The sequence below is a fragment of the Bos indicus x Bos taurus genome, chromosome 14 (genome assembly GCF_003369695.1).
Source record: "Bos indicus x Bos taurus breed Angus x Brahman F1 hybrid chromosome 14, Bos_hybrid_MaternalHap_v2.0, whole genome shotgun sequence".
Lineage (NCBI taxonomy): Eukaryota > Metazoa > Chordata > Mammalia > Artiodactyla > Bovidae > Bos > Bos indicus x Bos taurus.
In genome coordinates, this window is record NC_040089.1 from 45,300,646 (window position 1) to 45,325,283 (window position 24,638).

Consider the following 24,638-nt stretch of genomic DNA (forward strand, 5'->3'; position numbering starts at 1 on the left):
TGGGCCCACAACCCTGAGTTGTATCCTATCCTGCACCATCTAGGACCCGCTGGCCTGACAGCATGCTGGGATGGCTGGCTGAAGGCACAGCCTGGAGGAACCACCCTGTGAGGATGTGTGGCCATACTTCAGGATGCAGTAGATACAATGAAGAAGAGTTTTCAACATGGCATCGTATCCCCACTGGAAGAGTGGGAACCAAGGGTGGAAGGAGTTTCTCCTCTTACCATCGTCACTCCCAGTGATCTCGTGAAAGACTTTTTTAACTGCTGTCCCTGCACTCTGGACTCTGCATGATCAGAGGTCCCACCCCGAGGGGTGTACTCTTGCTAGAGGATCCAGCAAGCAGCCCATTGACTGTGAGCTATGACTGCTACCTGTGTGCTTTGGTTCTTTGTGCTCAGGGGTCAAAAGGTGAGAGAGGAGGGGTCACCATCTTGACAAGAGTAGGTGTGGCTGCTGATACCCAGGAGGGCGGGAAGGAGTCTGTGTGGAACTTGGGCGCTCTACTCAGGGTCCTATTAGAACCCTCTTGCCCAAGTGTGAGTAAAATGGAGCAACACTGGCCTGAAAAGGATATAGTTACCAGAGGGGTTACAGTCCTTCAGGCAGAAGGGATTGGATTATACCACCAGGTAAACCGCAGAGACCAGCAGATGTGAAGTGGTGAGCAAGAGGAGTTTAAAATGGTCAACAGAGCCGGGGAGGTGACCGAGACCAGTTGTGGCTCTGAGACCAACTCAGTCAGAGGGGCTGCAGTTTGTCTCTGTAGCCTCTCTAAGTTCTGCTTCAGGAAGAGAGGTACACTGGGACCTTGGAGGAGCAACGCCCCACACATATATGGTGGAGTGGATCCACGGGCTGCAAGAAGTCTGGGGCATCTTCAGATGCACGTGTGTCCCTTCTAGACATAGCCTGATGTTCCACTGTGAGGACCATAGTCAGCTGACAGCTTTGGCTTCAGTGGATTTGGGATCTACTGCTGAGACTGGGCTAAGCCCATGTTCTTTGGCAGCCCACAGCCAGTGATGGTGCAGCGTGGACACTGACACCTGGCCACTTTCACCCAACACAAGAGTCTGAAAGGGAAGGCTGTGCTCTGAAGCTTCACACTAGGCTGGCGAGGACTTGGTCACACTCTAAGACTTCTTTGCTTTATCTTACTTCCTTCTTTTAAAGGTGTTGCCTCCTCCCCTTTCCCTCAAAAAACAAAACAAAACAAAACAAAACCCACACAAAAAAACTCTTGTACTTCAAAATCCATCTTAGAATCCATGTCCCGGTGGCCTGGAGATGACATATATATATATATATATATATATATATGCACTATTCTCATTCCCTTTTTGGCCATTAACATAATTATAATTATTGCATCAGGCTTCCAGGTGGCTCAGTGGTAAAGACTCCGCTTGCCAATGCAAGAGATGCAGGTTTGATCCCTGGATTGGGAAGATCCCCTGGAGAAGGGATAGGCTACCCACTCTAGTATTCTTGGGCTTCCCTGGTGGCTCAGCTGGTAAAGAATCCTCCTGCAATGCAGGAAACCAGGGTTCGATCCCTGGGTTGGGAAGATTCCTTGGAGAAGGGAAAGGCTACCCACTCCAGTATTCTGGCCTGGAGAGGTCCATGGACTGTAGAGTCCCTAGGGTCACAAAGAGTTGGACACTGCTGAGTGACTTTCATTTTCCAGTATTATAGCCAGGAAAATTTCATGGACAGAGGAGCCTGGCAGGCTGCAGGCTGCTGCTGCTGCTAAGTCGCTTCAGTCGTGTCCGACTCTGTGTGACCCCATAGACGGCAGCCCACTAGGCTCCTCTGTCCCTGGGATTCTCCAGGCAAGAATACTGGAGTGGGTTGCCATTTCCTTCTCCAATGCATGAAAGTGAAAAGTGAAAGTGAAGTTGCTCAGTCGTGCCCGACTCTTAGCGACCCCATGGACTGGAGCCTACCATGGACTGGAGCCTACCAGGCTCCTCTGTCCATGGGATTTTCCAGGCTGCAGTCCATGGGGTTGCAAAAGAGTTGGATGTGACTGAGCAACTGAGTACAGATACAATTCTTGCATCAGTTGTATAATCATTTCCTCACTGCTACTGTCCACTCCAACAAACTCTCTGAGAGCCACTCCCAGTCCTATCTTGTTCCCCATATTTCAAGAGACTTAGGAAGGATCAGGTACATCCTAGGTGCTCAGTATATCTCCCTCCACCCTTGCCTGGAGAGCCACACCTGTGTTTATATTTGGCCACTCTGGATATCTTATTCCAGTTCCTGCTCTGTGTGGGATGTGTGCACGAAGGTCTTCCACAATTTCACTCATTGTTTTGGACAATGAATGTTATTTATTCTAAGCCAGAGGGTCTCAAAAGTGAGTGTGCATCAGAAGCACTTGAAAAGTTTGTTAAAACACAGACTACTGGGCCCCAACCCCAGAATTTCTGACTTAGATGTCTGGGTGGAACCTGAGAATCTGCATTCCTAATACGTTCCCAGGTGATGACAGTGCTGTGGGGCAGGGACCACCCTTTGAGGACCACGTGCCTGAAGCCTTGGCACTCCTCTGTTAGCGGAGGAGCCCATCCCCTTTCTGAGTTTTCTTCACATACTTTTGCTTCTCTGCCAATCTTCCCAACACTCACACACCATAAAATGTAGCTCATCTGCCTTCACCACCAGTAAACTCAGGCTCAGCTACAGCCTGAATCTTTTCAGCAGCAAGTTATTCTCTCCTACAATCTTATCTCCAGACCATGTTTTGCTTCTTGGCTCAGGATCAAACTTTCACTAACTATTAAAAAAGAAAAAACTACACTGTATATAGAGGGATCTTCTTTTACACAATGGCAGCATGAAAAAAGGATAATAGTCACTCTGAGCTTTAATTTCCTCATTTGTAAAAATGAGGACAATGCTAGTTTCCCATAAGGTCAAACAGGCAAATGAATGTGACAACAGAAAACAAAGCTCAGGACACTTTAAGACATCAAGTGATTTCCACACTAGGCAAATGATCATGTGTGTGCCAGCTACATATTGAGGAATAAAGGGAAACCCCTTTAAAATTGTACAGGACCTTTTTTGGGGGGGATATCTTTTATTTCTCTAACATACATCTTTCCTTACCACTCCACCTCTCAAAAAAGGGAAAATAAATGTGATATCTCTTGTTTAAAGCTAGGTGAAATGACACCACCCTTATGGCAGAAACTGAAGAGGAACTAAAGAGCCTCTTGATGAAAGTGAAAGAGGAGAGAGAAAAAGCTGGCTTAAAACTCAACATTCAGAAAACTAAGACCATGGCATCTGGTCCCATCACTTCACGACAAATAGATGGGGAAACAATGGAAACAGTGAGAGACTTTGTTTTCTTGGGCTCCAAAATCACGGCAGATGGTGACTGCAGCCATGAAATTAAAAGATATTTGCTCCTTGGAAGAAAAGCTATGACCAACTTAGACAGCATGTTACAAAGCAGAGACATTACTTTACAAACAAAGGTCCGTCTAGTTGAAGCCATGGTTTTTCCAGTGGTCATGTATGGATGTGAGAGTTGGACTAGAAAGAAAGCTGAGCACCGAAGAATTGATGTTTTTGAACTGTGGTGTTGGAGAAGACTCTGGAGAGTCCCTTGGACTGCAAGGAGATCCAACCAGTCAATCCTCCAGGAAATCAGTCCTGAATATTCATTGGGAGGACTGATGCTGAAGTTCCAATATTTTGGCTAAATGATGTGAAGAACTGACTCCTTGGAAAAAACCCTGATGCTGGGAAGGATTGAAGGCAGGAGGAGAAGGGGATGACAGAGGATGAGATGGCTGGATGGCATCACCAACTTGATGGACATGAGTTTGAGCAAGTCCCTGTGGACTGCACACCAGGACAAGGAAGCCTGGTGTGCAGTCCACAGGGTTGCAAAGAGTCGGACATGACTGAGCGACTGATCTGAACTGAACTGAAATGGTATTATTACTTCTCCATCAAATACAATAAGAAAAACCATCTCAAAATTAAAATCTGCTTCTTTCCCCAAGTTAGAAGGGGGCAAGTTATTAGCACTTACTATATGTTTTTGTGTGTGTGTGTGTGTATGTGTGTGTTCTCTGTCCTGTCTGACTCTTTGTGACCCCGTGGACTGTAGCCTGCCAGGCTCCTTTGTCCATGGGCTTTTCCAGGCAGGAATACTGGAATGGATTGAAACTTCCTCCCAGAGATCTTCCTGACTCAGGGATTGAACCTGCATCTCCTGCATTGGCAGGCAGATTCTTTACCACTGGCACCACCTGGGAAGCCCAACATATGTTATCACATAGGATATTTTTATTTCACCATTTATACCAACACTAGAAAAAATACTGAGAAAAAAAGTCATGACTGAAGACATCAGTCATGAATGCTAATTAAATCTCGTATCAGTAAAAACTAGAAGCTATACATATTGTAGGTAACATCCCACAATGAACAGTTCTAGAAAATAATTTATCAAAATGCATTCCTACTTCCTTCATGCATGGCATACAGGTGACAGACATTAAACAATTATCATGGGGGGAACCAATAATTTTTTAAGCAATTAATGTTTAACAACTCCAGAAGGCAGCAATTAAAAATTGTTACCATCTGGTGACAACTGCATGATACGCATGGCTCAAAAATTCTCCTGGCTGAGTGTACAAAATAAATTACAAAACCTATCAAAAGCAACCATGTGGTCAGAAATGACTAAGAATGCAGAAAATCACAAAAGAAGGGGGAAAGGGTGCCCTTTCTAAATACTATGTAAGCATATAAGCAAATTTCTTGAAGGCAAGAGTTGGCTTTTTGAAACTATACCCACTATATGACAAGACAGTACTAATAAGCTCCATAAAGTGTACTGTGTGTTGCTGTCCCCAGCTTTCTCTCAGTAAAAGTGGACTACTCTAACTAAAAACCCATAGGATGAACTCTGCAGGTGACCTATGGAACAGACTGGTCATTTCAACTGCTCCTTTAATGAAGTGGGCATAATAAAAAAAAAAAAACATGCTTTATTGTATGAACACCAGATACAATGCAACAAAAACTGTGAAGAAATACAAGTTTAGAAAACCTAATTAAACCTAATAAATTTAGAAAAAATATTAATGCTTGGGCTCAATACCAAAAATAAGGCTCAATATGAGCAAAAGAGAAAAAGAGGATATGAACGTACATCTAATAAAACCAGGAGTGATATTAGAAACATATTTTAACAATTGGTAAGACATGTGCCTCAACCAGTTAGAGAGAATGCTGAGCATTGCAGGATCCTGGAGACTCACTACTTTTCCAAATATTGACTCATTACTTGCAGGGCTATTAGGAGGTCCAGGAAGGTCCCAAAGAAAGGGTCAGGTTATGGGGATTAGGAAGAGGCAGTAGGTTGGGGCAAAATCTATATATTAATTTAGTACCAAAGTACCAGTAGAGCTGTTCTGCTGGTACATACTGGCCAAGTACTATCTTCAAGTCTGATATTAAAAGAGCTTGGTAGCACTCTCCAACATGAAGGATTGACTGATTCATTCATATGTTATTGAAAGAAAGTCAGGCATTTAGAAAAAGGCAATAAGCATCTATAATATTTATAACTTAAATGGGGATTTTTGATCTTCATCACTTGAACAATAATTAGAAATCTTTTCTCATCATTAATGAGAATCAAGGCAAACATGAGAAATACATTGTGTCAGCAACCTAAGAAATAGGACTTCGTAAGTTTCAAACTGCAAGCCTCAACACATTTAAGGAGTTCGATGATTTACTGATCACTTACTATAAATCAGACACAAAGCTGAACGCTTAACAATACATGGATTCCATTGTTTCTTAACAACATCTGGTGAGGCTGGTATTATTATTATCATTTTACAGAGGAAGAAATGAGGCTCAGTATTTTGCCCAAGGCTACTTGGTTAGTAAGCAGACCCAACTAATCTCAAAGCCTGGGCAGGATTATAACCAGTGCACTACACGTCCTCCTTAGCTGGCCCTGGCTGACTGAATGGGCAGTCACATTTGCTAGACTTCACTGCTGATAACATCTGAGATGATGCTCCTCAGTATGGTCTATAAATAAGTCAAGAACAGATATTTTTTCTTGATGCTGAATAAAACACTACCACACATAAAAGAAAATATAAAGCCTGACTGAAGGTCTGATTTAAGTTTCTAACTGCCAAAGTGTGAAAGAACCTAGCGGGGGTTCTTCATGAACCTTATTAAACTGATCACCGATGGACTGCCTTTCATGCTCCACTGGGCCATGGACAGATAACCCCAGAGAATGAATGACCACAAGCATGAAAGAGATTTGACTACATGATACGAGAAAAAGGAAATGTAAGTTGACCCAATATAATGGTATCGTAATTTTTAAAATGGTGTCAATTGCAAATTCATTTCTTAAAATGTATCTACTCTTGCTAATCTAGGACAGACATTGAAAATAAATGTAAAATATCCCCTTGACTTTTCTAAGTTATCTGAAGAGTAGAATACAGAGCTACTTGTTTTCTGAAAAGAATATATGTATTTGGTATCTGAAGCAGGAATCAATGGAAAACTTTAAGATATATGGCACAGCATCCATCTCCCAAATGCATCTGTTCAATAGTTCAATAACTGTAATGTGATTCATTTGTTGTGTGAAATAAAATCGTCTTTGCATAAAGGTCATCTAACTCATAAGGGAGTAACAGAGAGATGGTTGAGGTATGTCAACGCTGGAATTGCACAAACTGGGACCCTGCTGTCCAGTTGGGCCGGCCGCATGGCAACACAGCAGCCGCTGTGCTCTGACCTCTTCTCTCCCATTAGAGGCAATGGATAGAACCAGAGATCTGGCATCTCAGGACAAAACAAGATACTCATAAGTTTCTCGCATTTTCCAGAAAGAGACATAAAGATCCCTTACCAGGAAATTCCAATTGGCATTAATCTGAGTCACCACGCCAGAGAGGAACACGCCCAGGAAGAGAAGGGAACAGACGAAAGCTGTCACAGACACGAACATGACCCATCCTTGCAACAGAGGTAGAGGAACATTGGAGGAGGCGACTAGGATCCACACGAGTCCTCCGAACACCTGCAGGGGAAAAGAAACACAGTGACAGACTTGGGCACAGAACTGGACATGCCTGCATCAGGCTTCCTCGCTGTCTTAGCTCCTCCCCAGACCCCTGCATGTGTTCCTGCAACCCCGCCAGTGACTTGTCTCCATCATTACTGGAGATGCCTTCTCTCAGCTGCAAGCAAGAGCTTCTGCTCTGAGGCCTGATCCGACTCCACACCTATTTCTGAACCCGCCTTTCTGCTGGACTCTTGTCCTCAGTCTATGACCAGGTTCAGCATGCTTTCACCATCTAAAAGTGTTTTCCTTTAAAAGAATTTGAAAAAGAATAAATATATGTATGTGTATTATATAACTGAATGACTTCGCTATACACTGAAACACAACATTGTTAATCAACTATGCTCAAAAAAAAAAAAAAATTAAGCATTTTCCTTTGGCTTTGCTGCCTCTCTAGTTTCCTCTCTAAGAATTTCTTTTCAATTCACCGTTTTTACAAATCTATCTCTCCACCTCCTCTCCTTATTACCATCTACTGGCTTCTGCTCTCGCCACTTTCTCGGAGAGTCTATTAGCAAAGATCAGCCATAAATTTCCAACCTGTCACTTCTCATGGCCATGCTTCAGTCCTTATCATGACCTATTCACATAGGTGAGATTTGCCAATACGTGGTGACTCAGATGGTAAAGAACCTGCCTACAATGCAGGAGACCTGGGTTTGATCCCTGGGTTGGGAAGATCCCCTGGGAGGGAACAGCTACCCACTCCAATATTCCTGCCTGGAGAATTCCATGGACAGAGGAGCCTGGTGGGCTATAGTCAGTCCATAGCGTCACAAAGAGTTGGACATGACTGAACGACTAATGCTAACTGAATAGCTGTAGTACTGTACATGATTGGAGAAGGAAACGACAACCCACTCCAGTATTCTTGCCTGAAGAATCCCATGGACAGAGAAGCCTGGCGGGCTACAGTCCATGGGGTCAAAAGAGTTGGACACGACTCAGCAACTAAACCACCACCGCTGTACATGATAGAAAACGATGAAATCTTATGTGTTGGACATAATAAGTACTTTAGGTATTTCTACACCTAATATTCAATAAATACCTATGTCTGGCACTGTGTTGGGTGAAAGGCATAAAACGGTAAACAATGGTCTCAGCCATCACAGAGGTCATAGTGTCTTATAGTAAAGGAAATTAAGTAAGTCTCTCAAATGCTGCTTCATGTGTGGCACAATTGGGCAAATGCTGGGTGCTAAATCCAGATGTGAAAGTCAGAAAACACTGCCTAAAAGCAACAACTCAAAGGACAGTGCAAGGGAGAAGGGCAGAGGGCAGAGGGTTTCAGGGCAGGAGGTAAACCTTGACATGATTTGGGGCAGGGGGGCAGAGGGGCTGAGAAACAGCCTGGCAGAGCTGAAAGGCAGAGCTCCGGGTGATGGAGCAGCAGGCTGGGACGTGACAGCAAAAGAACGGATGAAGAAAATACGCAGATTTATGGCTGGGGCAGGTAGCAGTGAGTGAGAAAACAGAGGAGGAGGAGGAGTTAGCAGGTGAAGACAGTTTTATGAATCTGACAGCAACAGTCTCCTCCATGCTACCACCAAAGAGATAAAGACTAGGGACTCTCCTAGTGGTCCAGTGGTTAAAACACCTCCCTGGTTGGGGACCTAAGATCCCACATGTCATGCAGCCAACAAAAAGAGAGAGTGTGAGATAAAGGCTACACATCCTTTACAGGGTGTTCCAGGCCCTTTATGAGCTAACCTGTCTTTTCCATACTTGTCTCTTGCCACTAAGCCCCTCACATCTTACATTATAGAAAAAGAAATGTACAGTCCAGAGACAAAGCTCTTTCACAGTTGAGTGGCCTGACTTATCTTGGCCCAGAATATTGTTCCTTCCCTATGTGTTTCTGAGAAACTCCCATGCATAGCTCACCATGGATAGCACATCAACCAGAAGGCCTTTCCTGAGTTCCATCCCACACTCAGGCCATCTTCCAGCCCTCTGGGCAAACTCCCTATTGTGGATTTGTTACATGGATGAGAAACATGTATTAATAATTAATGCCCCTGGCTTTCAGACCAACTTAACTACTAGACCTTCTTGGCAGCAGGCTGTCTTATATGCCTCTGTATCTAGTATCATTTATTTATCTACAAGTTAATTCTTGCCTAACTCTCGGTCAGGCATTGTGTCATATCTGGCAATGAAAACCTAGGTTATGGAAGTATCCTGGAGACACAAATAGGTAAGTGGGAATCAATCCCCAGCTCCACACACAATACCACAATATAGGTGACGTCATAGAAGCAGGTTATGTCTGGCGTATGGCAGGCTGTTAGATATTTGCTTCGTGAACAAACAAGCTCTTATTTCCCATGGGAGAACAAGCGGAGCACCAAGTATTAAAAAAACAATAATCATGTGTATCTTGCTAGATAATATCCAACTTGCTCATTAGAAGTTAAAAATACAAGTATTAATTCGTTTCTTAAAAAAAAAAAAAAAAGAGGCCCACACAATTCATTAGTACTTTGAAAAACATTTTGGAAAGCCTAAGTTATCACTTGAACAACAATAATGAAAGAGCCAGTCTAATAAATTGATAATAATGTTGTTATATCTCAAGTCCTAATTCCAAACGAAACATGAACAATCAACCCGGAAAGTTTTATGAAGTAAATCTAAGTCATGAATATTAATATATATTTTAAAATATATAACCATAACCTTAGTAGCTATGAAAGAAACAGTGTTCCTGGTAAAAGATTCTCTGCTCTTTCTTACTGTTTAATACATATTTGAAGGTGATAAGATCTTCCATTTTTTCTTTTTTCTCAGCCTCTTCTTCTTGGTACATTGTTCTTACTCTCCCCCCAACAAATAAGCAACATTATTTTAAATACTACTTAAGAAATATACATCACTACTGAATATCTATTAATTCAAGAATCATTTTTGAGACTCCAGGTGTCAAAATAAAGAATAATAAAGAACAACCTGCCACTGTCCATTGGGGACAAGCAGACTCAGAAGGATAAGCATCATTATACGATACAAATGTTATGATCACGTGACACCTCTAAAGAAGATGCTATATGATGTCTTGGAATTAAGCATAACATGTAATAAACCTGGACTGGACCTCAAACTGGCCAGCCTCAAATCTGCTGCCAAGCACTGTAGAAGGACACTGAGAAAAAAGGTGGAAAAAAAAAAGGCAAGGTTCTGTCTCCAGGAGCGCTCAATAAGGGAGAAATAGACACCATCAAATCTGATTCAGGAGCAGATTGTGGTGAGTGCTATAAAAAGAGCTCAACGCTGTGTGCTCCGGGAGATGGGGAGAGGGAAGAAGGAGCAGAAGGGGAAGAATGCAGAAGGCAGGCTGGGGAGGCAGGCCCTGAAGCAGGCTTTCAAGGCAGATGAGGGCTGTGACCAGGGATGCTAACGTGACACAGTAGAGATGAACTGTCCTTGTCAGACCCGAAACTACTGTCCTTCCCATACCTCAAAGGCTAGGAAAGGGAACTAAGTGTGTATATGAGAAGAGAACAGACTTGCGTTCCTGTCTGTGATGTGGGTATGGCTGGAAAGAGGGGAGGGGAGGCAGGAAGGTGTATGAATGCCTTCCCCTCTGCCCCCACAAATGGTTTTGCACGCATGCGCATGCACACACACCCACACTCTACATCCTCAGATCAGAGATTCTGTGAAACCCAGATTTAAGTCTTGCTCACTGCAGTAGACAGAGGATGGGCCAGAGAAGAGAATTAAGCCACTCTGGAGATCCACCTTTCTCGTTGCAAGACTGTCACATTGGTGAACAGGTCCATAGGGCCTTGACACAGTATTTCTCCTTACTCCACAATACACTACCTCTTCTTTTTGCCAAAAGCTACTTTTCTCCTGAGCATCCAAATCTGGCTCCAACTTTAAAAAAAACTGAGCCTTTACTAACATTACCAATGTTGAGTATATTCTCTTCACCTGATTCTAGGCATTCCTAAGTTCAGAATATTTACCAGCCACGTTAATTATCAGCATCCTTATTCAGAAGACGTGACTCTGGAGGAAGCTTTGTTTTTAGAAGTGAAAAGCAGAACACAAAAATGGTTAAAATCCGAGGGAGAACAGTCGATAACATCTTGCAGCAACTGGAGCATGCACGTGGCCTGAAGAAGCGGGGAATGCCAGTTCACTGGTGGTGTGTGTGCCTTGGATCTGAGTCCACTTCTGACCTCTTGTCTATTATGGCCTTCCACCACTCTCTGGTGTCCTAAAAAGTCTGATAATTACATACAAGACTCCTTAAGGCACCACCTTTTGAAATTTCTTCCAGGAATAAAGTCAGGGCTCATGACTTTGAATCTCAGCCCTGACAAGAAGACAATCCGACTTCCAGGTAATGCAAAAGTAAATAACCTCTTCAAGCAGGTATCGGTCTTCCCCTCTTACCCCTTGCCTCCTGAGCTCAAATTTAAGTGTACTTGGCATGCACCTTAAGTGCTCAAATACACCCCGAGTTGCAGTGACTAAGTTGCTACCCATTCCTAAACCCAGGGGTCTCCTTTGTGGCTTAGTGTATGCTCATCACTTCAGATTGGCTCCTACAGGCCAGAGGGTGTGACCTGGCTGAAGCCTTGCCATAAGAAAACCAGGCAAGCATTCATCCACACATCACACCAAACTGAACCCTCACAGTTGGAGCTAAAACATGTTTTCACTAGAAACTGTGGACAGACAAAAATACGTAACCCCACGGGAAACCATGGTCTTGAGTAACTGATAATTCTGGCTGCATGGATTACAGGCTTCTCAACTTGGTTCCTATTTGGATGGCCTTCCTATGTCCCCAAAGGATGCCTTTTGCAAACACCCTTTTTCTTTTCAAATGTCACTTATTTCCTAACAGCGTGCTTTTAAACATGCCCTCCGACAACTTAGCTAATAATTTCCAAACCACTTTGACACCTTCATCTTAGTATACTCTTATTATTCACTAAATAAACAGGCCAATTTCTATGCTGACCTATTTTCGGTCAATATTTGGAATGAGACCAGGAAAAGGTAAGTGAAGCTGAAGGTATGAAGGGCTGGTCAGACTGCCCCTAAGGAGAAACACTTCAATACTGTGAACTTTCTGTATGTAATGCATAACCCTCTCTTTCCAATTTCCCTACTATTTACATATTGGACATTTCATCACTTTATATCAGTGGAATGAAAAAACCAGAATGCCTAGAGGAAAAAAACGTCTCCCAACCTGGCTTACATATGAGGTTAAAGCTGATGAGGCTAAGAGAAATATGAGCTAGTATTTACCTAGCTCTTGTGTTCCAAGCACTGTTCTGAGGGTTTTATTTGTACCAACTTAAGCCTTACAAACACTGAGAGATAAGCACTATTATTATTCCCATTTTATAGATAAGCTATTCAAGATAGAGTCATTAATAACTTTCTCTAAATCATACAGTTAATAAATATTAGTCCTGGGATCTGAACTTATACTCTTAACATTATGCTATTCCAGCCCCCAAAAGTCTAATGTTTATTCCAGAGCAGAGTTTTTGTAATTTGGCCATGGATTGGCTTGGGGGAAAGGGCCAGACTGATTCTCCAAAATCATATCAAATTGTGTAGGTAAGTGCATATACATTTTTTCTGTATACAGTCTTCTGTATACAGTCATATATAGTCTTCAATGTCCATCAGAATCACAAAGGGGTTTGAGGCCCTCCAAAAGTTCAGAACACCTTATCTTCTTGATAATCTCTCCTATTTCAATGGATGCCGACCAATCGGGTTCCTGCACATGAAACAATATGGTTAAAGGACGTTTAACATGTTCAGACTATTTATCTTCTAGTGACTAGATCACCTATAACTCTGTTTTATATACAACATGTGTTCCAAAGAATGTTTTTAAGTGGAATATACTTCAGTCAACAGATACAATAACTGATAGATGTATTTACAAGGCAGCCCATAAAAGTGCAAAGTCATTCACGACATGACTGCAGTCCAGTGGAGATAGCACGGGGGAGACTCCTGTCAGCCTCTCCAAGCTCACCCTCTCCCCTGCGGTGCTCCTTTCCCTGCTGCTCTCTCTCTGCACTGCAGCCTCTGCCTTTCTTCCCCTGCATACAAAGAGGCCATCACACTGGTCCATGCTTCTGCCCAGCATGCTGCCTTGAGACTTTTTGTTGGATAACAAAACTCTGCTACCAAGTCTTAACAGAAAGACTTCCCTGAATGGTTGAAATCAGAGGCTCGCATGCATGTTTTGCCCACTGGATTGTGAGGTCAGAGTCGGCCACATTGCCTAAACATCTCTGTATGCTCAGAACCCAGGCCAGCACTTTATACTGAGGATGCTCAATTGCATTCTCTTTGAAATGAAGGAAACTCACCAGTGTGTTTAATAGATGGTTCTAGAGGACATTGCTCCAGAGGAGCAGCTTGAGACGCTGGGAACACACTGCTGTCTGGAGCTTGGCTCATTCCTTGGTACATGGTGGGTGTTCAAAAATAGGCATGAAGACTTGGGAAGCAGGAACATGTCCTTCTCAAATTTTAAGTTATTATTGGCAACACCCACAGCCTCGTACAAGATCTTAGGAGCCTAGGGTGGCAAGTTATGGGGAAGCTGGCACCTTTTGAAATCTAGCTCATGATACCTCTTTCAATCTTCTTTCTAATTCTTCATTTGAGCCCAAGATTTTATTCAGTTTACCTATTCTACTGCAATGGCCATGGGACGAGTGACCAAAGTAGTGCCTGTCTTGTGCCTTGCCCCATCTACCCTGGCTCCTCTCCATCAATCACCATCTGCCTTCTCACCATGCTGATTTCCATTCAAACTGTTCCTGGACTAGCCCTGGTACAGTTCTCAGAAGCAAACATTGTCAAGGTGTTTCGTTTGTTTTGTTTTTAATCGGGGAAAAAAAGGACAAATTCTGAGAAGCAACAAGAAATGACATCTACAGAAAAGACCTAATGCAAATGAGGATTTGCTATTTCAATTTACATTTGAAAGATTTAAAAATACATTTGACAGTGTCATCAAGAATTAGACTTTTTCCTTGTCCATCTGACCTAAACTTCCATTTTGGTTTCTCAAATAGCTGTTGCTGCTGCTGCTGCTGCTGCTAAGTCGCCCCAGTGGTGTCCGACTCTGTGCAACCCCATAGACGGCAGCCCACCAGGCTCCGCCGTCCCTGGGATTCTCCAGGTAAAAATACTGGAGTGGGTTGCCATTTACTAACCCTAAAATGGAAAGCCCATATTATAGGGAAGATGTATGTTCTGGCTCTTTTTTATTCTTATTTATAATTTCCCTTGATTTTTAAAATCTGTTTTTCATATGTTTATAGGTAGCAAGTTATCCTCCAGGTTAAAATGTTCATGCAGAAATACCAATGCTTTAGCATCAACAAGGACTGTACAAGTCATTGCCTCTTATCTTTCTTTTTATCCCCCTTCTTCTGAAAGCTATTACACAAAAGTTAGGAATGTCATCTCTGGTGACTATTCAAGGGCATGGCCCTTTTCATATAAAATAGGACACAGGAAAGTCAAGTAAACTATAAGCTCCTGAAGAAGAGTCATGACATTTTAGATGTTGGGCAATAATAAGTGCTGGAGAAGGTGTGGAGAAAAAGGAACACTCCTACCCTGTTGTTGGGAATGTAAATTGGTACATCCACCATGGAGAACAGAATGGAGGTTCCTTAAAAAACTAAAAATAGTGATACCATATAATCTAGCCATCCTACTCCTGGACAAATATCCTGAGAAAACCATATTTTGAAAAGATAAATGCACCCAAATATTCATTGCAGTATTATCAACAATCGCTAAGACACGGAATCTGTGTTCATTGACAGACAAATGGATAAAGAAGATGTGGTTAATACACACAATGGACTCAGCCATAAAAAGAATAAAATAATGCCATTTGCAGCAACATGGATGGACCTAGAGGTGATCGTACTAAGTGACGTAAGCCAGAAAGAGAAAGATGAGTATCACATGATACTGCTTATATGTGGAATCTCAAAAACGCTAAAAATGAACTTACTTACAAAACAGAAATGGACTCACAGATGTAGAAAACAAACTTATGGTTACCAAATGGGAAAGTGTGGAAGGATAAATTAGGAGATTGGGATTAAAATATATATACTACTATACAAAACAGAGCATCAATAAGGACCTACTGCATAGCACAGGGAACTATACTCAATATCCTGTAATAACCTATAATGAAAGAGAATGTAAAAAAAAATATGTACACTGATATATGGAGAAGGACATGGCAACACACTCCACAATTCTTGCCTGGGAAATCCCATGGACAGAGAAGCTGATGTGCTACAGTCCATGGGGTCACAAAGAGTTGGCTATGACTTAGTGAGTAAACAACAGCAACAATACTTATATATATGTATAACTGAATCACTTTGCTGTTTGTATGAAACTAACACAACACTGTAAATCAACTATCTATATTTCAGTAAAAAATTTTTTTGTTTCCTCTCCAATGTTTTATTATAAAAAAAAATCATAAAGAAAAGAAGACTGAATTTTACAGTGAATACTTACAGCACCTAGATTTTTCCATTTAGTTTTTACTATTTTCTTTTCTTATTTTTTTTTAATTATGAAAGTATGATAACACATTTACAGGAGACTTGGAAGATACAGAACAAGGTTACATATAGTTCCACTATATATATATATATATATCAATTATTTTTTAAGTAGATAAATTAAGATTTTTAGTTGGAATTTCAATATCAAACTCTCAAAAATTAATAGCAAGAATATACAGAGAAGCAGAAGAATATAACAGACTGAAAAGCACTGTGAATGAATTCTATATGAAGAGTTATACAATTTTCACACAACAATATAAATAAAATTTTTTTTAATAAAATGTTTCCTTTCTTCTAGAAAGAAATTGGACAAGCCCCAAGCATCCAGTATTGCACATCGAACCTGGACTGGTGACTCGTTTCATACATGATATTATACATGTTTAATGCCATTATCCCAAATCTTCCCACCCTCTCCCTCTCCCACAGAGTCCATCAGTGTCTCTTTTGCTGTCTCGTATACAGGGTTATTGTTACCATCTTTCTAAATTCCATATATATGTGTTAGTATACTGTATTGGTGTTTTTCTTTCTGGCTTACTTCACTCTGTATAATAGGCTCCAGTTTCATCCATCTCATTAGAACTGATTCAAATGAATTCTTTTTAATGGCTGAGTAATACTCCATCGTGTATATGTACCATAGCTTTCTTACCCATTTATCTGCTGTTGGGGCTGGTGCACTGGGATGACCCAGAGGGATGGTATGGGGAGGGAGGAGGGAGGAGGGTTCAGGATGGGGAACACATGTATACCTGTGGCGGATTCATTTTGATATTTGGCAAAACCAATACAATATTGTAAAGTTTAAAAATAAAATAAAATTAAAAAAAATAAAAACAACTAACTTGTTATAAAAAAAAAAAAAGAAATTGGACAAGACTTTGAGCAGGCATACTTCAAAGCTGCCCTTCCCAGCTCCAGACAGTTTCTCTGAAATATTTTCACACACTCTTCAATGTGTCCTACAGAACAATCACACAGCGTTTGTTAAGTACTGCACATGCGTGGTATTGGGTACACCAGCCTGGCTCCTGTCCCCTGTCATTACACAGTCTTTCCTCTTCAGTTGTATCAATGCAGACACACTCTGTCCCCGGCTCCTGCCACTAGGTACAACATTTCTATCGGACTCCACAAGACAAATCTCTCCTTTACCTTTTCCTTTGGAGCTCAAGGTCAAGGTTTTCAGCAACTTGGTTTAAAGTTTCCCATATTTCAGTTCTTCATATTTCTTAGGGAGCTGCCAATCAGGGCAAATGACTGCTGAAAATAATCTTTGGCAGGGGCTTTTTTTTTTCTCTTATGAAGTTTTAAAGACTCCTTTCTCATGGATAGAGATTCTCAACTCAGAGGCAAAGGAAAAATCTTACCTAAGAATTAAAATCCTTTTAACACAATGGCACCCCACTCCAGCACTCTTGCCTGGAAAATCCCATGGACGGAGGAGTCTGGAAGGCTGCAGTCCATGGGGTCATTGAGGGTTGTACATGGCTGAGTGACTTCACTTTCACTTTTCACTTTCATGCACTGGAGAAGGAAATGGCAACCCACTCCAGTGTTCTTGCCTGGAGAATCCCAGGGACAGGGAAGCCTGGTGGGCTGCCGTCTATGGGGTCGCACAGAGTCGGACACTACTGAAGTGACTTAGCACCTACACAGGGAAATATACTCACAGATAGCCCCATCTTCACCACTGCAGACACACAACGTCCCTTTGCAACCATTATCTATTTTCTGGGCAAGAGAGGAAAACTCTACACAGTGAAACATTTATGTGTTAGTCCATCTACAGTCAAAGCTGTGGGTTGAAAATAACCTGAAATCCTTGTCATAAATTTATCTGCATGACTGCACATGCCTGCTGCATAAGCCCATCCCTCCCCATCATCCTTTCATTAACATTTTGTTTTTCTGGTATAATTCCTCTGTGTTATATATTATACTCAAGTTTGGTCTAGGATCATTTCAGGCCACGTCACAACTTTACATCATGGTTGACCTTCTAAACATCAAGTCTCTGTCTCTTCTCTGCTTCTTTTCTTTGTCATACTTCTGGTTTGCATTATCCCTCATCCAAACTACTGCAGTAAGCCCCTTAGCTATCATCCCTGCCTTCAATCTCTCTGCATTATGACCAACCTTCACTACTCAAAGATTTCTACAACACAAGTCTGATCAAGTTTATCTCTGTCCTTCAGCAGCTCCCCATCACAGACAGAATAAATGTTATGCCTTGGCTGACCATTTCTCAGCAAACCACATCTTGAACTCTACCTGCCCTTTTTCCTTCCCTGCCACCTTCCCATGAGTCATGTAAAAAAACAAACATTGAAAAACACTAATTGTTGCCAGGACCTCTATGCCATGGTCTTTCTTGTCTCTGGGGTTTGCACATATTCTCGTTTCTATCTGGAATTCTCTTTCCCATTTTTTTTCTGTCTATTGAACCTCTACGCATACTTTCAGATTAAACTCAAACGTCACCGTCCCATTGAAGCTGCCTTATATGACCTTCCCAGTGGCCAGATGTACTCCACCCTGTTTTTAAACAGTACTTTTCATAGACCAATTTTATCACTTCAAACATAGCATTATAATTCTCTCCCGGCTTGTACTTCACTGTATAGGAATTTCTTTTAAGAGAAGGAGTTATGTTAATTGTCCTATTTTCAGGGCATAAAAGAAGGTGTGATACATAGCTAGTTCTTAATCATTTGTGGAATACATGAAAATTATTGTGGCATCCTAAACACTGCAGTTGGAAGCCTATGAATAAGAGTCCTAGACTATCTCACATAAAGAGAGATGTTCAGGATTATCCTGGGGGAGTGCAGATGGTTTCCTAAACACTGAAACTGTGAGTTTCAGTGGATGACGATGGATGGCATCACTGATTCGATGGATGTGAGTCTGAGTGAACTCCAGGAGTTGGTGATGGACAGGGAGGCCTGGCGTGCTGCGATTCATGGGGTTGCAAAGAGTCGGACACGACTGACTGACTGGACTGAACTGAACTGAACTGAAACTGTGAAACACACTGAGTACGATAACGACCTTTACTATTTTCCATGTGTAATACATTCGTACTTCTGATCTTCTTGTGCATTATATTAATACAAGACAAGCTCATTAAGGACAAGAACCGAAAACAGCTTGCTCAGCCCAAAAGTTCAGATGCTCCAATGGCATCTTCCTAAACAGACCTGCCTAGAGAGTGTTTTGCCTATAGTTCACTTTCCATGGTTGAGTCTTTATTCCCTGAATGGTAGTTATTTGGGGACATATCCTCTCAACCAGGTTACAAGCTCTTTCAGATGAGGCAGGGTCTAAACATCTTTGTTCCTAGAATGATGTCTTGTACACAATAGATATTCACTAATTACCTGGTGAATAATTTGGAAAACATTAATTCAGGAACCACTGAATCAAAGCATTAGATTTTGAAAATGATAACTTTTGAAGGGTTCCCATCTTAAACTAAAAAGCTTTGCTTTGCAAAACTAACTTAGTATTAAACTCTTCATAGCAAGCACATGTTGGTAAGTACAGCTGAGTGCAAAATGCCAGAGGAGGACGACTTAGGTGTCTAAGAGTTGCACTATCTCCACCTGGGAACCCAGCACTATAAACTACTTTACCTGGTGCATGGAGGCTGACAATACCTGTATCTTTTGAGTTATCTCCCCAACAACTGCCTTACACTTGAGAGACTGTGAATATGGTATAATAAGGTGAATTGAAATAAAATTATCGGAGCAAAGTTACTGCTTAGTGTGAGACATGAACTCCAAGATCATGGTTTCATCAATGATTGATAGTCCAGCCCATCTTTGTCAGGTTTGGTTTTCAAGTGTTCAGTTTTGACAGCACTGGACATAAAGAAATTGCAAGGACAGGTAGATCTGATAAAAGGTCAAAATTAAGGGGTCTGGGCATATTTAGAAACCTCTCAGGAGCTCAAATAAGGCCTCCCCAGAAAGGAGATCATCAGTGTTTAGAACTACTTCTCACATTAATTTACAGAGAAATTTCTGAAGAGGAGCCATGGGAGACTCAACAATTTCAAGGGATCAGAACATTAGAGGGAAATTAAGAAATCAAGGACCAAGGGTGCTTTAAAAATGTCTCCTTTGCTCATGTCTGTCCACACCTTCTCAGTGTGGACTTTCTAGATAGGAAGAGGGGACCAAGGTGGTCTCCATCTCAGCGCTCTTAAAGCACATAATCCAACAGCACTACGTGGTACATGATGAGGGTCAAGAAGGAGCTATACTTTGGTTCCAATGTGGTCTCTGCTTTCTCTAAGGTCACCAATTCCACTGAAATATTTTAGTCCTTTTATTTTTCATGGGTTGGGTTGGGAAGGAGGGATGTTGCTATCACATGAAAGGTAATGGGGGGCTCAGATTTAAACCTATCAAGATATTTGGCCATAACAAGTGAAAATTAAATGCAAGTGGCTTTCGGAAGTGATGACGTTCTATCTAGATAAGGACCCTAGAAGTGCTTGTGGGATACGAAGCCAGAGGAAATGAAGAGACAAGAGGAAAGAGACTGGATATTTCTTGGATTGAAATATCCAGAAGTCTGGGACTTCTCCTGGAATGGAGTGAAGCAAAAGTTCTAGCAGGGAGAGAGGCTTCTTGTCAACAGAGTCCCATAAAGGTCTCCCTTGGTGGTTCTCAGCCAAGACTGCATTAGTACCTCTGAGGAGATTTTGAAAAACCTCATGGACTTGAGGTGCTCCCCTAGAGAGTCTGATTTAATTAGTCTGGCCTAGGGACTATTTTGATAATCTGCCTGAGCAATTAAGTATGGCGGGAGTTGAGAACCACTGGGTTAGATAAATAAAGAGGATACTGGGGTGGGAGAGAGGAAATAGAATAAATCATTTTCCACTTTTTTCCCTCAGAATTAAGCAGAGTTTCCAGAAAGTGTCACATAAACTCAGGTGGTTCTTGAGATGGCATGTGATTTGATAGCACAGGGATAAGCCTTCTTTGCATATATATACATATATTTATGTCACATATGGTTACATATACATGTACCTGCTCTGCTCTGCTAAGTCATTTCATTCTTGTCCAACCCTTTGTGACCCCATGGACTGTAGCCTGCCAGGTTCCCCTGTTCACAGGATTCTTTGGCAAGAATACTGTAATGGGTTGCCGTGCCCTCCTCCAGGGGATGCTCCCAAGCCAGGGATTGAATTTACATCTCCTACATTGGCAGGCAGGTTCTTTACCACTAGCACCACCTGGGAAGCCTGTATATACATACATATGCATATATTTACAAGTATCTATTTGAATAAATATTAGAAAAATATAACCAGCATATCACATTTGAGAATTCATGTTTTTAATGCTTAGGATGAGGGTACGATAAGGTTCTGAAGTGCAGAAGGTAAATGCATTTAAGTGCACAATCTGAAAATTCTAGAACAAGTGGATATGGCAAAAATTTCTGACAGAGGTATGCAAACAACTGGAGTTTGAAGAATAGCAAACTCAATTGGCTCAAAACCTGTGAATTCTTTCTTGCCAGGCCTCACTGGTCTACACTGTCTCCCTTGGCCTAGCGGTGCAGACCGCACAAAGCCACCCTTTCCCGGCTCTTCTCACCTGGATGCCCGTCCCTCATCCCAAGGTATTCAGATACTTCCAAACCGGGCACAGACTCAAATCGGCCTCTTCCAGCCTCGTAGTCACGATCCGATTACTGATGTTAAAGCCTGAAACTTGTCTCCTTTTTCAGATTCAAATCTGAGCTAAAACCTAACTTAGGGTGCCTTAGCACAATAGGGCGGAAAACCAATGCTCACCAGGCGTCCCAGCCCCGCAAGCACAAAAGTGAAACCGAAGCGACCCAAATCCAGGTTATGCAAGCGCAAAGGAGGGGGTTGAGGGGACGAAAGGAAAACTCCCCAAAGCGAGCAAACAAATCCCGCCTGCAGAAAAGGCGCCGACTCGCGAACGTTCCCCTCTGTATTTGCCGTTCTCAGGGCATGATGCAACCCCAGGTTGCCTAATTTATATTTGCACATTTTTCCTAGCGAGCTTCAAAACCTCCCAACTCCATAAAATGACGTTTTAAAAGTTCAAGTCTGCAGCCCAAAAAGCCTGCATGACAGGCCGGATAACTCGACGGTCACCTAAGCCCAAGGAACTGGGCTGAGTCTCAAAGGTAGACGAGGAAGGGAGAGGCGCAAAGGCAGGCAGCTAGGAACTTGACAGCCACGTCTGTACCTTTCCCCTACCAGCCTCAGTTCACTGGATTAGCTACTGCCAAGGGCAACCGTCTGTGCTTCACCTTTCCCCTGCTCTGCTTCTTGAGCCCTGCTCCTCTCCGGATCCAAAGGGCGCTCAGAGTGGCAAAACGAGAAAACTAAAACCCCCCAAAAAAGTGCCCAGGTCTTTAGCCTTCCTCCTCCTCTTTCTGGTACCTCCCGCTCCCGCTTTCCACATCCTGGCGGCCTCCTGGTCACTCAGTCATCGGCTACACCTTGCACCACCCAATAAAATGGCAGGTAGCAACAGGCGAGGCCTCCAGCCCCGCGCGCCTCCCACCCCGGGCAAGCCTCCTGGAGTCTCCGACGGTACCCCCAAACCCAAATAGCCCGTCTACTCTTCAAGTCCCCAATCCTCGGCCCCGCGAGGCCTCCTGATCGCTCTCCCGGGACCATTTCTGTCGCCAGCGGAGGAGCAGGTTGCCGCGTAACAGGTGCCAGGCGAGAGGGCCCGGGCGGTGGCGCCGCCGCCCAGATGCGGGCTGCGCTGGGCACCGGGAAGACCCCGGTAGGAGCGCCGGAGGAGGCCACGTCGGGGGGACGGGAGCCGGGGTACCACGCAGAGGGAGACAGCTCCCGGGGTTCAGGATGCGGCCGCCCGTCCTCGCCACCCAGGGCGCAACCCTCGCCCAGGCTGCCCCACTTACAATCTCCAGGCACACGAAGGCGCCCGAGTAGGTCCGCAGGATGTCGGGGCCGGCGGGCAGGGTGACCCGCGGCGCGGGGAAGGACATGGCGGGATTCGGGGGCGGCGGAACTGGTGCTCCGCCGGCCGACATGCTGCCGCTGCTGCGTCTCCGCGCGCCGCCACCTCCCTCCGCCCGCCTCCGCCTCCCGGGCTCCCGCCGCCGCCGCCGCTCGGGCCCGCCGGGTCCTGGCGCGCCGCTCGGGAGGGAGGGGGGCGTGGCCGCGCCGTCCTCGGCCAGGCCGGGCCCCGCCCCGTCACGTGGGCCCAGGTGAGCGCGCCTCCGCCACTGCGCCTGCGCGGGTCACGTGCACAGGTGCGGCGGCCACCTGGCCCGATTCTTCCGGCGCCCGTTCTCCCGGTCCCCTGTGCCACCCAGCGGCCAGCGCTCCTGGCTCCACTTCCCTACTCTTTATTTGCTCCCCTTAGTCTCCCTCCCCGTAGTTTCCACCTGTTTTCTTTCACCTGTCCCCCCAACTCTCACAGCTTCCCTATCCCACTTTCCTCAATGTAACTACAAATCAGGTCTTAGAGCTGCGACTCAAGGTAAAATCAAGGTCATCAGTCACACCTAAAAAAGGGAGTGGATCAATTTTAAATGGGACTCTTGTGGGATTTTAAAAACACCACTAGGACATTGTCGCCTGGTGGAGTCAGATGGGTCAGCGCCAACATCTGTTGGCGATGGATGTCGGGCAGGGAACCAGCTGCTTTGCATGCCAGTGATGTGCTCATCTGTGGAATGGGGTTGAGGTTATCTGCTCTATATGGATGTCTGAATTACATGATACAACATGAAAATAGTAAACTCCAGGTAAGCGCTCTTTAAATGGTAGCTGGTAGGATGATGACTATTTTTCTAATTTTTACATATGCACACATCACACTGTTCTGTAGACATGAAATTGCATAAGTTATATTTTCCACATAAAGCTTTACTTATTGGTTTCACCTGACTGAAACTTATGAATTGCTGTTTTTTTAAAAACTATTCATTTATTTATTTGGCTGCACCAGGTCCCAGTAGCAACCCACTCCAGTACTCTTGCCTGGAGAATCCCATGGACAGGGGAGCCTGGTGGGCTGCAGTCCATGGGGTCGCTAAGAGTTGGACACGACTGAGCGACTTCACTTTCACTTTTCACTTTCATGCATTGGAGAAGGAAATGGCAACGCATTCCAGTGTTCTTGCCTGGAGAATCCCAGGGACAGGGGAGCCTAGTGGGCTGCTGTCTCTGGGGTCACACAGAGTCGGACACAACTGAAGCGACTTAGCAGCAGCAGCAGCAGGTCCCATTTGGGGCACCCGGGATCTTTCCTGCATCATGCAGGAACTTTCCTTGTTTTGCAGGAAATCTGTAGTTGCCCCAGGAGGTCTTATTTGCTGCAGAGTCATGTGGGATCTTAGTTCCTCCACCAGAGATCAAACCTAGGCCCCCTGTGTTACAAGGTGGCTTCTTAAACACTGGACCGCCAGAGAAGACCCTGCTGTTTTCTTTTAAACACTTAGAAGGATTTTTTTTTTTTTTTTTTAAGATTCTATGTATGGTTTGAATTCCCTGCCCCAATTTATCTCCATTTTATATTTGGCCTTTATGTCAATATTTTATAAGTAAAATAAATGAGAGGAGATAAATTTTCTCAAAGATCAGCTGAAGATAAGCAAAGCTACACACAGCAACATACAAACACATGTTGAGCAGGCTGAAAAAGTATTAGGCAAGATCATCAGACACTAATTGAATACTAATCTTGTCTGTCAGGTTTAGCCTTTGAGGAACCGTGTTTAATTGTATGCATTGGTCATCAGATTTTAGTCATTCTATCTCTTTATTATACTAATAAGCGAAACTCATAGGTGTGGTGGCAGCATCAGAGTAGAAACCATAAAACAGGGTG

General features: G+C 43.4%; 1 protein-coding gene across 2 annotated transcripts in view; it reads right to left on the minus strand.

Annotated features, from left to right (window-relative positions):
- MAL2 (mal, T cell differentiation protein 2) overlaps window positions 1–22,947 on the minus strand; it is a 33,257-nt gene extending 10,310 nt beyond the window's left edge. The window contains exons 1-2 of one of the 2 annotated variants that reach the window (XM_027561261.1): window positions 22,702–22,947; window positions 6,938–7,108 (exon numbers count right to left, since the gene is read on the minus strand). In XM_027561261.1, coding sequence (XP_027417062.1) covers window positions 6,938–7,108; window positions 22,702–22,833 — 303 coding nt within the window. In that variant the 5' untranslated portion in view covers window positions 22,834–22,947. The remainder of the gene's footprint in view (window positions 1–6,937; window positions 7,109–22,701) is intronic. The other variant, XM_027561262.1, reaches the window with a different exon arrangement.
- Window positions 22,948–24,638: the final 1,691 nt, after the last annotated feature.